At 36.2% G+C, this 15,074-nt stretch overlaps 1 protein-coding gene across 1 annotated transcript in view; it reads left to right on the top strand.

The window, feature by feature from the left end:
• Positions 1–15,074, top strand: part of SRBD1 (S1 RNA binding domain 1) — a 189,748-nt gene that overhangs the window by 146,418 nt on the left and 28,256 nt on the right. Inside the window, exons 17-18 of the mRNA XM_038551198.1 lie at positions 13,419–13,525; positions 14,822–14,998. Of these exons, the coding sequence (XP_038407126.1) occupies positions 13,419–13,525; positions 14,822–14,998 (284 nt within the window). The remainder of the gene's footprint in view (positions 1–13,418; positions 13,526–14,821; positions 14,999–15,074) is intronic.

Raw genomic sequence — 15,074 nt, 5'->3', positions numbered from 1 at the left:
GAGTTTGGGTGCCTTGTCTTTACTCCCACTGTAGAAGGTTGGGTGCAGAGTGATTATTTCAGATCCTTTGGAGCTCCTGGCCTCCTTAACCACTGTCATGCAGAGACAGGGGACATGCAAACAAAAGGGAACCTTGCCTTACCATATTAATGCTTTACCCCTGTGGAAATACATGAATGGATCCTGTGCTGGTGTTAGCCTCAGGTTTAATTGGGAAAATTTTACTATCCATAATATTAATGAACTGGAAGCCAATTCATATATGTCTGCATGTGTGGCTGCCTATAAGTTTATGTATGTGAATTTGAGGAGACAAAATGTGTCTAGAACTTCTTGCTGGAAATATTGACAAGGAACCTAGTTACTTCAGTTTGGGGAGGAAAAATACTTTTTTATTACTTTGCGTTATATCCCTCTTTTATCTTTAACTCCTGGCCCCCCCTAACAATTTAAACAATAGGCTGTCAAAATTTCTGTGCACAGAGATCTCTTTTTCTTTATTACACACACAAACACACAGGAGTTTCAGATCAGATTTTCTACATGCTGTTTTACTTTTAATTTATTAGAAGGGAAATTTCTCTCTTGTGGCTAAATCTTTGCACCCTAAATTTTTCTAAAGTCTACTTTTATGACTAAGCTATAAATCTTTAAAAATAGAGATTTATGGTGGAAATGCCGACTTCTTTGTATTATGTCAGGTCAAAATGTCTAGCTAATTGGTATGCATTTGTTCGTGTGTATGTCATAAACCAGGATTATATTTTAGCTCAAGCCCTATAGGTGACCACACAAGGGGCAGATAGGTGTGGTCCAGTTCAGATGTGTTAATGTTTTTCTTTTTTATGGTAAATTGGGTAGTGTGAGACATTGGTTTGGAAAAGCATGTGGGCAAGGCAGGCATTTAGGATTTATGGACCTTTCCTTAGCTAGTATTACCCTTATCTTTCCTGTACCATATCGACCTGTATCCACTAGGGGACATAAGAGCACCTACTAGAAGACAAAATGAAAGCCAGACTAGATTAAAATTTTAACACTGGACTAGTATGATAGCAAAGACTCATTTTTTAGCTTCATAATTCATAAAGATGTTAAATATTATGTTTAAATTTTGATCATTATGGGAAACTTTTTAAGACAGGATCAATATTTTATGTTAATTATGGAATGGGAACTAATGAGCAGCTAACTAGTAAGTTTGTGCCATCTAACTGCATGCATGCATTTGTCATTAAGTTCCTATGTGGTCCACTGAAGCTATGCTGACAATGATTCTAAGCTTGCAAATTACTTTGTACAAAAAAAGAATTATCTTTTAGGTTTAGGAGGTGAGACAACTGAGGAGAACATCTACCATCAGATTCCAAGGAACAAAAACCAGGAGTGGTCTATATTTTGTATCCCTGCCACCTGCTTCAGAGCTGTGAATCCTGATACAGATCTGTAGTTACAGGCATTTTTAACTGTTCCCAGCTTAATGATTCAGAAACTTAGGTCGGATTTTTATTTATTTGCAGTTCTCTTTTCTTTTTCGTTTTTCTTTTTTCTTATAATCTACATACAGAAAAGGGTTAAGTGATACAGTGCAATAAGTTTTGACAAATGTGTAACTCACATATATCAAGATGTAGAACATTTCTGTCATCCCAGAAAATTTATTCCTGTTTGTTCCCACACACCCGGATGTTTGCACCACACAATGACTTTTGTCTGTTCTAGAATTTTACATAAATGGAATTACACAATGTGTAGTCCATTGCACCCAGTTCTTCCAATCAGCCTAACCGGTGTGAATGTTTTTGCGTGTATCAGTAGTTTATTCGTTTTGTTGCAGAATAGTATTCCATAGTATGAACATACTATGTTTTTAATACATTCTCTTATTAATGGACACCTGAACTACTCTTAGATTTTTTGGTTTTGTTTTGTTTTCTGTTAATGAATAAAACTGCCATGAACATTTTGTACAAGGTTTGGGAGAGCGTATTTAAAATTTTCCCATAGTTAAACACTTAGCAATTGATTTGCTCCAGGTATTTTGAAGCTCTATAATTAGGTAATAAGCATTTTGTGTTGAAGTCTTTCTTGTCTAATATTAATGTATCCACTCTAATCTTTGTAGTCCTAATGTGTGCATGCTGTTATCTTTTCTATCCTTTTACTTCCAACATTTGCTTCTTTATATTTACTGTGTATCTCTTGTTGACAACGTAAGTTACATCTTGATTGACAATCTTTGCCTTTTAATAGAAGCATATACTTCATTAACATTTAGTGTACTAATATGATTGAATTAAAGTTTATAATTTTACTACTTGTTTTCTATATGTCTCATCTGTTTTCAACATCTCTTCTGCTATATTTTAACAGAAAATCAAATGATTTTTAGTTTTCTATTTTAATTCTTTTTTACTTTTACCTGCACTCTTGGCCTTTTTTTTTTAAATGGTTACTACAGTGATTATAATTTATATTCTTTTCACAGTCTACTTAAAGTTAATATCATACTACCTCACCCCCCTTCATTCTTTGTGTTTCATTCTTTGTGATGATTATAGCATCCCAAAGTGTGCAATAATTTTTGCTTTAAATGGTCATATGTCTTTTAAGTTAAATTAGAACATACTCGATTATATATTTATATTTACCATCTGGTATCAATTTTCCTTAGCTTGTAAAATTTCCTTTAACTTTTTTTGTAATGCAGGTCTGCTGGCAGTAAGTTATCATTTACCTTAAAATGCCTTAATTTTTCATTTTTCTTTGAAAGATACAGAATTTGATGTTTTTAATTTTGAGTTTTGTTTTTTAAGATTATTAATTTGAAAAAGACAGAGAAAGCCAGCACAAGTGGGGGGGGGAGGGTTGTTCTGGAACAGAGGGAGAGGGAGATGGACAACCAGACTTCTTGCTGAGCACGGAGCCCAATCCTGGGCTTGATTGCAGGACCTTAAGATCATGCATTGAGCCACCAGGTGCCCTTGAGTTTTGTTTTTTAATGCAGCACTTTAAAGATGTCATTTCTTTGTCTCCTGGGTTCTCTTGTTTCTGATAAGAAATTAGCCATTCTCCTGTTGTTCCTCCCTATGCAATGTGTTCTTCTGTCTGCTTTTACAATTTTCTCTTTATCTTTGTTTTCTAACAGTTTGACTATAGTATCCATAGATGTGGTTTTCTTCACATTTACCCTTGAGATTCTTCACTGAGCTTCTTGGATCTATAAATTCCGTTTTACAAAATATTTAGGGAATTTTGATCATGACTTTTTCAAATATTTATAACCTATTTTCTCTTCTTCTCCAGTTACACACATTTAAATGTTTTGATACTGTCACAAAGGTCATGAAGGCTCTCTTTCCCACAACCACCACCCCCACCTCAATTTTATCTCTGTTCAGATAGGATAATTTCTGTTGATCGCTCTTCATGTTCACTGACCTTTTTTTTTTTTGTTCATCTACAGTCTGCTATTAAACCTATCGAGTAAATTTTTCATTTCAGATACTATATCCTCAGATCTGGAATTTCCATTTGGTTGTTTACTATAGTTTCCATTTATCTTCTGCTATTTCCCATCTGTTCATTTATGATTGTATTTCCTGTACATCTTGGAGCTGCATGAAAGTTCTTATCTGCTGTTTTTAACATCTGGGTTTAATCCTAGGTTGGTTTCTATTTATTGATGATTCTCCACCCCCATTCTGTTATGGGATATATTTGGTTGCTTCATTGTATGTCTGGTCATTTTTTATTGTATGATGGATATTGTGATGTTGAGATTGCAAATTTTGTTGTCGCCTTTTAAATAGTGTTGAATTTTATTCCAAATCAGTTAATTTTGTGTCAGATCAGATTGAATCTTGTAAGGAGTGGTGTTTTTTTTTTTTTTCAATAAACTTTAAACTTTTTAAAAACTTTATTTCTAGAACAGCTTTTAGGTTTATACTAAAATTGAATGGAAAGACAGTTTTCATAGTTCACAGTCTTCCTTACTATCATCTTCCTGCACCAGAGTGGTACATTTGTTAAAATTGACACATTAATATCTCCCACAGTCCATAGTTTATATGAAGCTTTTCTCTTGATATTGTACATTCTGTGGGTCTTGACAACTATATAATGACGTGTATCCACCACTATAGTATACAAAACAGTTTTATTGCCCTAAAAATCCTTCTGCTGTGCTGATAACTCCTTCCTTCCCTGGCAATCACTGATCTTTATAATATCTCCATAGTTTTACCTTTTCCATAATTTAATAGAGGTGGAAGCATACAATGTGTAGCCTTTTTAAATTGGCTTCTTTCACACAGTAATATGCATTTAAGGTTCCTCCATATCTGTTCATGGCTTGATGGTGCTTTTCTCTTTAGCACTGAATAATATTCCATTGCCTGGAATATTTATGTCAGTTTATTTATCCATTCACCTCCTGAAGAATATCTTGGTTGCTTTCCAGTTTTGACAGAGTCCCCTACTTACAGTGGTTTGACTTATGATTTTTCAACTTTAAGGTGATATGAAAGCAATACATGTTCAGTAGAAGCCATAATTTGAATTTGAGTTTTCATCTTTTCCTGGGCTGTAGGTAATATATGGTATGATACTCTCTCGTGATGCTACAGCAAGCCACAGCTCTCAGTTAGCAATGTGAGCATGAGGGTAAACAAGTGATGCTTACAACCATTCTGTACCCATACAACCATTCCGGTTTTTATTTTCAGGGCAGTATACAATGAATTATAGGAGATATTTAATCCTTTATTACAAAATAATCTTTGTGTTAGATGATTTTGCCCAGCTGTAGGCTAATGTTAAGTGTTCTGAACATGTTTAAGGTAAGCTGGATGAAGCTATCATGTTTAATAGGTTAGTTGTATTAAATGCACTTTCAACTTAATGATATTTTCAACTTCCAGTGGGCTTTTTGGGATGTAACCCCATCATAAACCAAGGAAGATCTGTATGAATAAAGCTACTTCTGTCTTCTGAAAGAGATTGTAGAGAATTTGTATATTTTCTTCCTCAAATGTTTGGTAGAGTACACCAATGAACCATTGTGGAAAGGATTATTTAATCAACTTTGTTAGAATGGATGTAGAATTGCCTCTACTGCTTGACTAGAATAGCCCCACTTTTAAGGCCTGTCCTTTCTGGGGTATCGTGGCATATCTGGGTATTCACTGAGGTCTCCCCACTGTGGCTGGTGGGTACATTGTATGTCTCCCATCTCTGCACATGTTCAGGAATCTCTCTATGGCCCCAAACTCCCAGGCAGCTGTTTTCTGCCCGATGTTGTAGAGTCTCGTCCTGGTGCCCTGGGTTTATGCAGCTTTACATACTTTCAGAGTCTTGTGCAAGTTTCTGGAGATCTGCTCTTCAAAGCTCCATTCTCTCTGTTATCCCACTCTTAAAATTCCAGTTACTTCAGCTGTACTCTAATCTTTGCTTCCCCAACTCAGTGAGATAGCAGGGTTCTGTTGGCCACCTCCCTGTGCCACAGTCTGCAGAGTGTCTTCAGATAGACGGTGGGCAATTGTGGGACTCATCTCACGTAATTGCCCTCTCTCTAGAATCATAGTCCAACACTATTGTCTAAAGTCTAAAATTAGTTGCCAAATATATCATGCCCGGCTGTATAGTTGTTTGTGGTGGGGAAAATACTCTGGTACCAATTACTCGATTATAGGTAAAAGTAGAAGCCTTATTGGTTGGTTGGTTGTTTTCCAAAATGTTTTGAACAGATAGTAAGGTGCATATATGTAGTCAAAGGCTCCATAAGGCCTATCACAGAAAAGTTGCTGGAGATTTGTGAGCTGAATGGAGATTCCAGATGTCATACAGTGCCCTGGAAACAAAGGAGATCTGGCCATCCAGAGTGGGAAAACCTCTGAACAACTGTAGGTACTCCTTTGAGGTCCCCAGAAGAGCTGTGCCTTAGGAGTGGGGCTACTCCAGCCCCAGACTCAGAGTAGAAGATTGAGTTTTAAAAATTAGTTTCCATTTGTCTTGTGCAAAACAAAGAAGACTGGCATTGTCCCTGGGATCTTTCTGTCAAGTTGGCTTAAATAAATTGGTTTACATTAAATAGTGTAAGTTAACGCCAACTGGGTGCCTAAATACTGAGTTAGCACTCAGTTCAACATAACCTTCCAGTTAATCAATTAGAGGAGGAGGGTTTACAGAGAGAATCTCTTTCCAGGTTTTTTCCCCCTCTTAAGACCGCTGGCCATGCTTTATGTTTCCAGATCTGAAAAAATCCCTCCAGTGCCAATAGACTAATGGCCTTTGCCATCTTAATTCCCAGAGCCCCAAAAGCACAATGAATTGTTCGTTGTATAAATTATATAATTGTATAATTTATTCATTTTAAAAATAAAAATATTCTGCTAGTGTTAAAAATATTTATTTTTAAAAGAATGTTTATGAAGAAATATTTTAAAGTTTTTTTTTAAGATTTATCTGTTCGTGAGAGACACAGAGAAAGAGAGAGAGAGGGAGAGAGGTAGAGACACAGGCAGAGGAAGAAGCAGGCTCCACGCAGGGAGCCCAACTCGGACCCGATCCTGAGACTCCAGGACCACACCCCAGGCAGAAGGCAGGCTCTAAACTGCTGAGCCACCCAGGGATCCCCTAAATTTATCAAGAGTATTTGTCTCATTACTATAAATATCTGTGATCTAGTAGAGGTAGCGCACATAGGTTTTTAGAAAGTTGAATATGATATTTCTATGGTGCTGAACATAATCTTAGTCTTTAAAGGAAATATAGTGTGTACTGGATTTGAAGATGTAGAGGAGGAGCTACTCTTCCGCACATATTGTTCTCTGAAATGTTTCCATTCTTCTATCAGCTCTGTCTTTCGTGGGTCATCTAACACACACACCCCTAGATTATTCTTTTAAGCTGTCAAATTGGGGTCCCTGGGTGACTCATTTGGTTAAGCATCTGCCTTTGACACTGAGGTCATGATCCCAGAGTCCTGGGATCGAGTACCTCATTGTGCTCCCTGATCAGCAGGGAACCTGCTTCTCCCTCTGCCTGCCGCTCTCCCTGCTTGTTCTCTCTCTCTCTGTCTCTCTCTGTCTCTCTCTCTCTTCTGTGAAATCAATAAAATCTTAAAAAAAAAAAAAAAAAAAAAAAAAAACCTGTCGGGCAGCCCCAGTGGCCCAGTGGTTTAGCGCCGCCTTCAGTCCAGGGTATGATCCTGGAGACCCGGGATGGGGTCCCAGAGCAGGCTCCCTGCATGGAGCCTGCTTCTCCCTCTGCCTGTGTCTCTGCCTCTCTCTCTCTCTGTGTCTGTCATGAATAAATAAAATCTTTAAAAATTAAAAAAATAATAAAATAAAAATAAACTGTTAGATGTCAAAGAAAAGTAGATGCAAGATAAGGCAATCAATTTATATTATTTGAAGTTGGCTAGGCTTTCCCCTTACAGCTTTTTTGCATCTTTAATTTCTAAATGCATTTTGTATTTTCACAATAGAAAAGGACAGGAAGAGCCATGAGTGAATGATAATTTCTAAAGAAAATAAGAATATTTCATGGGGAAGCCACTTGGGAATAAATTTAAAGTTTAACATGGAATATGCAGAGTGCAGTTTCATTGCTGTAGAAGCTATAGTCCACAGACACAGTTTCATCTGGAAGGATTTTTTTAAATAGTTGTGAGATAATTTTAGTGCTTCAGGACAAAAAAAAAAGAAAAGAGAGCAGTTTGGATCAGCAATTCTTCAGAAGTTTGTGGTAGAGTAATAATAAAAATGTGGATTCTGACCTCAAAAAAGCTGACTAGCATGAATAAGTGCTTATATTCCTTTTTAAAAATCTCATAAATTTTAGGTAAAAATGTAATGGCCCAAACAATATTTCTTTGAATTTGAAACAGACTGTTTATACAATTCAAATAACTTGTCCAAAAATTCAGAGTTAGATAACTTTTTAAAAAATGGAGCAATTCATCTTTCTGGCATCAAGTCCTTGACAATTAGCAAGCACAGTCAGTCCTGGGGTCCTCTTGCCTCTTCTACTCATGACTGCCAAGAGGGTGGTGCATGTCATCTCAGCTTTAAGCAGATGTAAACTGGGCTTCTAAAAGACATATGCTTCCTATGCTTTTTCCCATACTCTCAACACCCAGCACAGCTAGCACAGTGCCTGGCACATAATAGTTGCTTAGAAAATGTTTCCAGCATGGCAAAATCAATGCCTCCGCTTTAATGCCAAAGACATTATTATGGGGACAATATGGAAATTTATTCATTATTTCCTCCCCTAAACATAGGCAATTTGTACTTTTAGAAAATGGTGTTAACTCTTTAGTACTATCAAGTACTAAGCAAAAAGTTGAGGAAGAATGTAGGCAAAATTCAGAATCACAGCAGTTCTTGCAGAAATTTTTCTTATATTAAGTCTATCTGCTAGAAGAATTTAAAAATACTTGAACTCCATAGGATATCTTGGACCTTCTATCTTGCATGGCATTTTGGTAAAATAGCTGTTCTAACTTATACATTTAATGACTTCATAATAATAGTTCACATTGGTGACTGTTTCATGATTTATTTTTATCAGTCCCCTCTGAATATAATTTTAGATCATGCACGCACGCACACACGCACGTACACATGCCATACCTTGCACATACCTATTTCTGTAGAATAAATTATTACATATAAAGATGCTACATTATATGTACATTTTGTACAATTATTGTAAAGATTAAATTAGATAATATTTTAAAGCCTTATAACAATTCCTTGACTGTAAACTCTCAAGGGTTTTTGTTAGTAAGGTTATTGTCGGTTGTTTTTATTGTCTGTCTTTCCACTAGACCTTGAGTCTCTTGATAAAATAACTGCTGTGGTTAGAAAAACATCAGAGATCTCAATTCCAAGTAGCTTGAACAATAAGTAAATTTATTATTCTTTATTAAATAGTAAAGACATTTCATTACAGGAAGGTCAGAGAAAGGGTGAGTTCAGAACTGGCTAATACAAAATCTCAAGAGTATCCTGAAGAACTAAATCTGGCCATGTGTGCCACCTGCCATCCTCAGTGAGTCAGCTTTGTCCTCAAGCTAGGCCTAGTCACTGATACGGTGCTTACCCTAGCTCTAGTAGTCATATTTGAATGAAAAAAAGAAAAGATCCAGCTCTTTGTAAGAGTCTATGGTTAAGTTACTCTTTAACCCTCTTTTCTTTATTGGGAGATTTTTGGTTACTGATTGAATCTCTTGTTAAAAGTCTATTCAGATTTTATTTCTTCTTGAGCCCATTTTGGAGATTACTGTGTTTCTAGGAATTTGTCCATTTTTATTTCTTTGCAGTTTATGTTGAACAAGAATGCATTTTTACATTGTATAAATACATATGATTCAGTTATATTTTTTGAAGTTATATTTAAACTATACAAAAAAGTCTGCCATAAAACTGCCATCCCTTGCCTTACATATCTGACCTAAAATAACATTTATCATCCTGATATTTTGAGCATTCCAGTTGCTTTACATCCTTATCAATACTTGCTATTTTCCATGTTTTGCATTTTAGCCATTTTGGTAGGGATGTTCCAAGTGTTTTTGCTTGGTTTTTAATTTTGCACGTTTTATACTGTCATCTACAAGAACATTACTATCAATAATAACATCTGAAGTCAAACATTTTAATTATTTTGTGTATTTGTAAATTGTTTTAAAATCAAGTTCATATTAAAGTCTTAGAGGTTTTTTTCTTTCTTTTTCCTATTTAAAATGTGCCTCAAGGGCAGCCTGGGTGGCTCAGCAGTTTAGCACCACCTTCGGTCCAGGTCATGATCCTGGAGACCCGGGATCGAGTCCCATGTCGGGCTTCCTGCATGAGGCCTGCTTCTCCCTCTGCCTGTGTCTCTGCCTCTCTCTCTGTGTGTCTCTCATGAATAAATAAAATCTATAAATAAATAAATAAATAAATAAATAAATAAATAAATAAATAATAAAATGTGCCTCGAGTCAGGTTGAATAGAGTCAGTACTTTCTCCTTTTTGTCGCTGTTAACACTTCCAGATCTGGTAATGAGCTTGTTTCATTATTCTTTCTTTTTCTTCAAAGCTTACAATGATTTTTTTTTTAAGATTTATTTATTTATTTATTAGAGAGAGAGTGTAGGATGGGAGTAAAGAGGGAGAAGGTTAGAAAGAATCTAAAACAAAGTGCAGAGCCCAGTGTGGGGTTTGATCTCTCCATCCTACAATCATGACCTGAGTCAAAATCAAGAGTCAGATAGATGCTCAACTGACTGAGCCACCGGGGTGCCTCAAAGTTTATAATGATTCTTGGGATCCCTGGGTGGCGCAGCGGTTTGGCGCCTGCCTTTGGCCCAGGGCACGATCCTGGAGACCCAGGATCAAGTCCCACATCAGGCTCCCGGTGCATGGAGCCTGCTTCTCCCTCTGCCTGTGTCTCTGCCTCTCTCTCTCTCTGTGACTATCATAAATAAATAAAAATTAAAAAAAAAAAAGTTTATAATGATTCTTAAGTTTAACTTGTGCTGACTTAGTTAAAATATTATAACTGCTGGTAATTTGAAAAATGTTATAATCAGGAACATCCTTTCTGAAAAATACACTGAAAATTTGTGACTAAACTTAGTTGTAAGAATCAGAACTTTGCCATAGAGGAGAAACTTCTCATATTTTGATAGTTGCTTCATAAATCTGTAAAGTTACTCTTTAGCCTCTCTGTCACTCAGTGACCATTGTTTATCAGAAGATCCAATGAGATATCCATGAACAAAACACATGTTCCTGGCCAATTTATGTATTCTTCTCACGTGATACTCTCAATTGGGTGCATTATTTATTGCACTGTTCATTCCATGTTGAGAATATGTGCAACATACTTGATGTGGTCTGTTTCTTTCTTGACTTTTTTTATGCTGGTGGCAAGCCACCATATTAACTTTATGACTCTCTAATTGGTCACAACCCTCAGCTTGAAAACCACTGACTGTACTATTATTATCATAACAGTACAAATCTCAACACCCTGGCCTTCCAGAGATGGAGTAGATGCATGAAACACAGACTTTTTGTTTGGAAGGAGGAAAAGAAGGTTGGAGGCTAGAAGTGGGATAGGCAACCAAGACTGTCCAGCTACAGGAACTGCTTTCTACTTACTTAGCTATCCCAAGCATCTGGTGTTATTTGACATATGTGGAGTTGTTTGCCTTTATTCTAATGGCTCCCAACTATTACTTTTAGTTTTTCCTATTTTTTCATAGTTTTGTCTCTTTCCTCAGATATTTTTCTTGTTGCTATCATTGTGTTTGCCACTACATTGTCCACCATCTCTTACCCTCTCATTTTTGCAAGCCCCCTTTTCATTTTGCTGCTTCTCATCTACTTACACCAAGAAAAGACCATCTAGCTTCTTAAGTGGTGTGGATCAAAAGTAATTAGGTTCTTGAGGCACCTGGGTGGTGCAGCCAGCCAGTTGAGCAACCGACTTCTGGTTTGGGATCAAGTCTGATATCAGGGTTGTGAGATTAATCCCCCAGTCAGGCTTCATGCTCAGCACAGTCTCCTTGGGTTTCTCTCTCTCTCTCTCTCTCTCTCTCTCTCTCTCTCGTTCTCTCTCTCTCTCTCTCTCTCGTTCTCTCTCTCTCTCTCTCTCTCTCTCTGTTCCCCCACTCTCAGTAATAAATTTTTTTTAAAGTAATTAAGTTCTCAGCAAGGTCTTAATTAGGTTTTTATGATCCATTTCATGATTATGTTTGCTTAGTAGGAGTTTTAAAATTATGTCTGTGGTTTTTAGCTGTGGCCTAGATAACTAGTCAGGTTGTCTCTGAAATATAAAAGTACTACTGTACCCTTCAGTCTTTCAGAACAAAAATTTCTACTATTATTAAAAGATAATAACATAATCACAGTACCTGGGGACTCTATTTACTATATGGTCTTCCTGAGAACCTCAGGTTGTCAAACTTAACCTTGTTTTCTTGAGACAAATGGAGAAAGATGCTAACCCGTATTTTCACATCTGGGAAAAACAATCAGAAGATCTTTAATTTTAGAATTACGAATAAATCAAGCATATTATGAGGTACTCATCATGGTAATCTTGCTTCAGTTAGCCAACAAATATTTACTTCCAAATACTGTGTTATATAAATTCTAAGATGCACATTTTCTAACATTTTAACATCTCTGAAATCAGAATGCTTCTTAACAATTAATGGTATCTTACAGTTGCTGTTGGCCCCCATGGCAAATAATGGTGTGGATTCTCTGTGGACTTGATTGTTAATCTTGGAGTCATGACTGAACTGCAAACTCTTCATTATTTTAGTCAACAGACTATTGAACAATAAAACATTTAAGGACCTTTAAGGAGTTTTATTGCTGTCTAAAATCTCCTATTGGTACTTTTTCTGTTAAGATTAAGATAGAACTACTATCAAAGCTTACAGAATGAGCATTGGAACCTTTAAAGATAATCTCAGACACCATAGAACATTACTCTTTTAGGAAATGCTGCATTACCTGCAATCTTCAGAGTATAAAGGACAACACTTGGACATTTAAGACTGAGTAAAAAAAAAGATCAGAAAAGTTGAATGCTGAATGTGAAGAAATTTTATGAATACCTTAACCAGTTTAGATTGCTTATATTTTCCTTTTAATCTCTGATAGATGATTTAAGAAAATTCTAAATAAGTCCAAAAGAATTCTTTCAATATTTAAAAAATAAAAATTTCAAGTAATAAAGCATTGTGTCATGATTTAATAGGTACATAAAATAATAATGCATCTTAGTAGCAACGATATCTTCAGTGTGATGAAACAGGAGACTTTGATTTACTATTAGACTTACTGTGTATTAGTGTACTGTTTTCTACTATAATTTACATTTTTCTTCTCTTAAGAAGAACTAAGGAATAATATACACATGTAAGTCAGGAAAACACTACCAGACACTGTGTGAATGATGGAGACCAGTATGTCTCAAAGTGTGCTCCTGGAACCAGCAGCAACAGCATCACCTGGGAGCTTATTAGAATGCAAATTCTCAGGCCCCATCCTAGACCTGTTGAGTCAGAAACTCTAGATATGGAGTCCGGCAGGCTGTGTTTTAACAAGCCCTGCCAGTGATTTTGAGGGCAAGCTAGGGTTTGAGAACCAATGGCCTGGCGGAATTCTGGGAAAACAAAAATTACTGGTGCTATTCTATTGAAGCTAGGTGTATGAGTGATTTAGGGAGTAAGAAGACCGCTTCCTTAAGTTCAGCTCAATTACATACTAACAGTATATTTAAGAAAAATGAAAAAGTTTACTATGTTGTGTCTCTGCCAGCTACCAGTAATATAGGTGCATAATGGAATAGCCCTAAAACTGCGTGTCCTTCACCTTTGGTCGACATTTGATCTTTGTCTTTTTAGCACGACGTATCTCAGACTTTACTCAAGGCAACGCTGGACAGTGTTGTAGAGGAATGTGTCAGCTTTGTGGGAGTGGATATTAACATCTGTTCGGAAGTTTTGTTAAGGTAAGACAAGAGTTCTGTGGCTGCAGATCACAGAATCTTAAGTTTAACTGACTCTTCAGTTCAAATTTAGCTAAAATAAGGAGACACATGTATAAAGTTGTCAAGTATAGAAAATCTATGAGTTCATTGCTTTACCTAATCAGTTTGAGGGGAAGACATAATTTAAGAAAAGAATTGTAACAATTCACATTATCATTTTTAATACTGCAAATCTAAAGTGAAGAGCATATGGTAACCATTGAGTGCATTAGTGTTGCTAATAGAATTTAAATAAGGTTAACATGGAAAAGAGCTGTTTCCCACCACATGAGAGTAGGTATTTTTCACTGGTTCAGTCTTGTGGATACATCTGTCAAAGCTGGCAGTAACCAAAAGATAAATTCTGAGGGTTCAAGGTATGGTTATCATATTTTTACCTGGATTCTACAAGTCACATGTCAAAACCCTTATCTTACTATAATCACATCTTACATACTCTGTCCTGTTTTACTGGGGTTTTAGAAGAGATGATTTTTTTCTCTCATAGTTTTGCACTTACTACACGATTCTGCCGATGCAGCATGAAATTCTGGACCTCTGTAAAAGATCTGGACTCTTTTGCTTTGAGACTAGTATTGCAGAAAAATATCCCTTATGTTTATTTTATGGTGTTGCTTCTCTATCACAGCTACAAATATTCCATAATTTCATGTATGGAATTCAATGACAGAGTTAAAAATCTCTTAAATTTTAACTTTTTAAATAATACCAAGCAAACTATCTAATACTATAGTTTTTATATTTTTATACTAACCATGACATTCATGGTTCACCTCCTTTCTGTCATCTGAGTCTTTAATGAGAGCAAGCTGATAAAAGGGGGGAGAAGTAATACAATACAACTGTAGCTATTGTAACTCTTGCTGCTAACTCAGTTTGTAAACTACTACACAGGAATAAGCAGAACTATTACTTGATTCAGAAATACAAGGAATGTGAATAGTATAGAATGTGGGGAACAGTTCTTTTTCTTATACTAGTGTTAACCAGTTTACCAGCATCCTTAGTACCACTACTGGTTTTATCACTATTCTGTATTCTCTTGTCCTTGTCTCCTCTTGGACTACTCTATCCCCCTTTGTCTTTTTTATTTAACTCCCTTTTGGATTAACTTAGAGCCACATGACAGTATGTAATTGCAGTTGTTTTTATGATGCAGATGTTTTATGTCATTGACTTTTCTGATGAGGTCTTTTCTTTGAATACTCTTAGGACTATTGTGTCTGCCGCAGTACTCCTTTTGTTTATTTTTTCTAGGCATATTGCAGGACTCAATGCCAACCGAGCCAAAAATATTATTGAATGGCGAGAGAAAAATGGGCCCTTCATCAACCGAGAACAGCTAAAGAAAGTGAAAGGTCTTGGTCCAAAGTCTTTCCAACAGTGTGCTGGCTTCATCAGAATCAACCAGGATTATATTCGAACATTTTGCAGGTAATTAGTAAAGTGTGTGCTCTGGGTTCTTTATCAGCGTCCTCCTTTATTGTTGCTCCTCCTGCTCACTGGCTTC

This window comes from Canis lupus, chromosome 10 (assembly GCF_011100685.1).
Source record: "Canis lupus familiaris isolate Mischka breed German Shepherd chromosome 10, alternate assembly UU_Cfam_GSD_1.0, whole genome shotgun sequence".
In the NCBI taxonomy this organism is placed as follows: Eukaryota; Metazoa; Chordata; class Mammalia; order Carnivora; family Canidae; genus Canis; species Canis lupus.
This window is presented reverse-complemented; position numbering and strand designations above follow the sequence as displayed.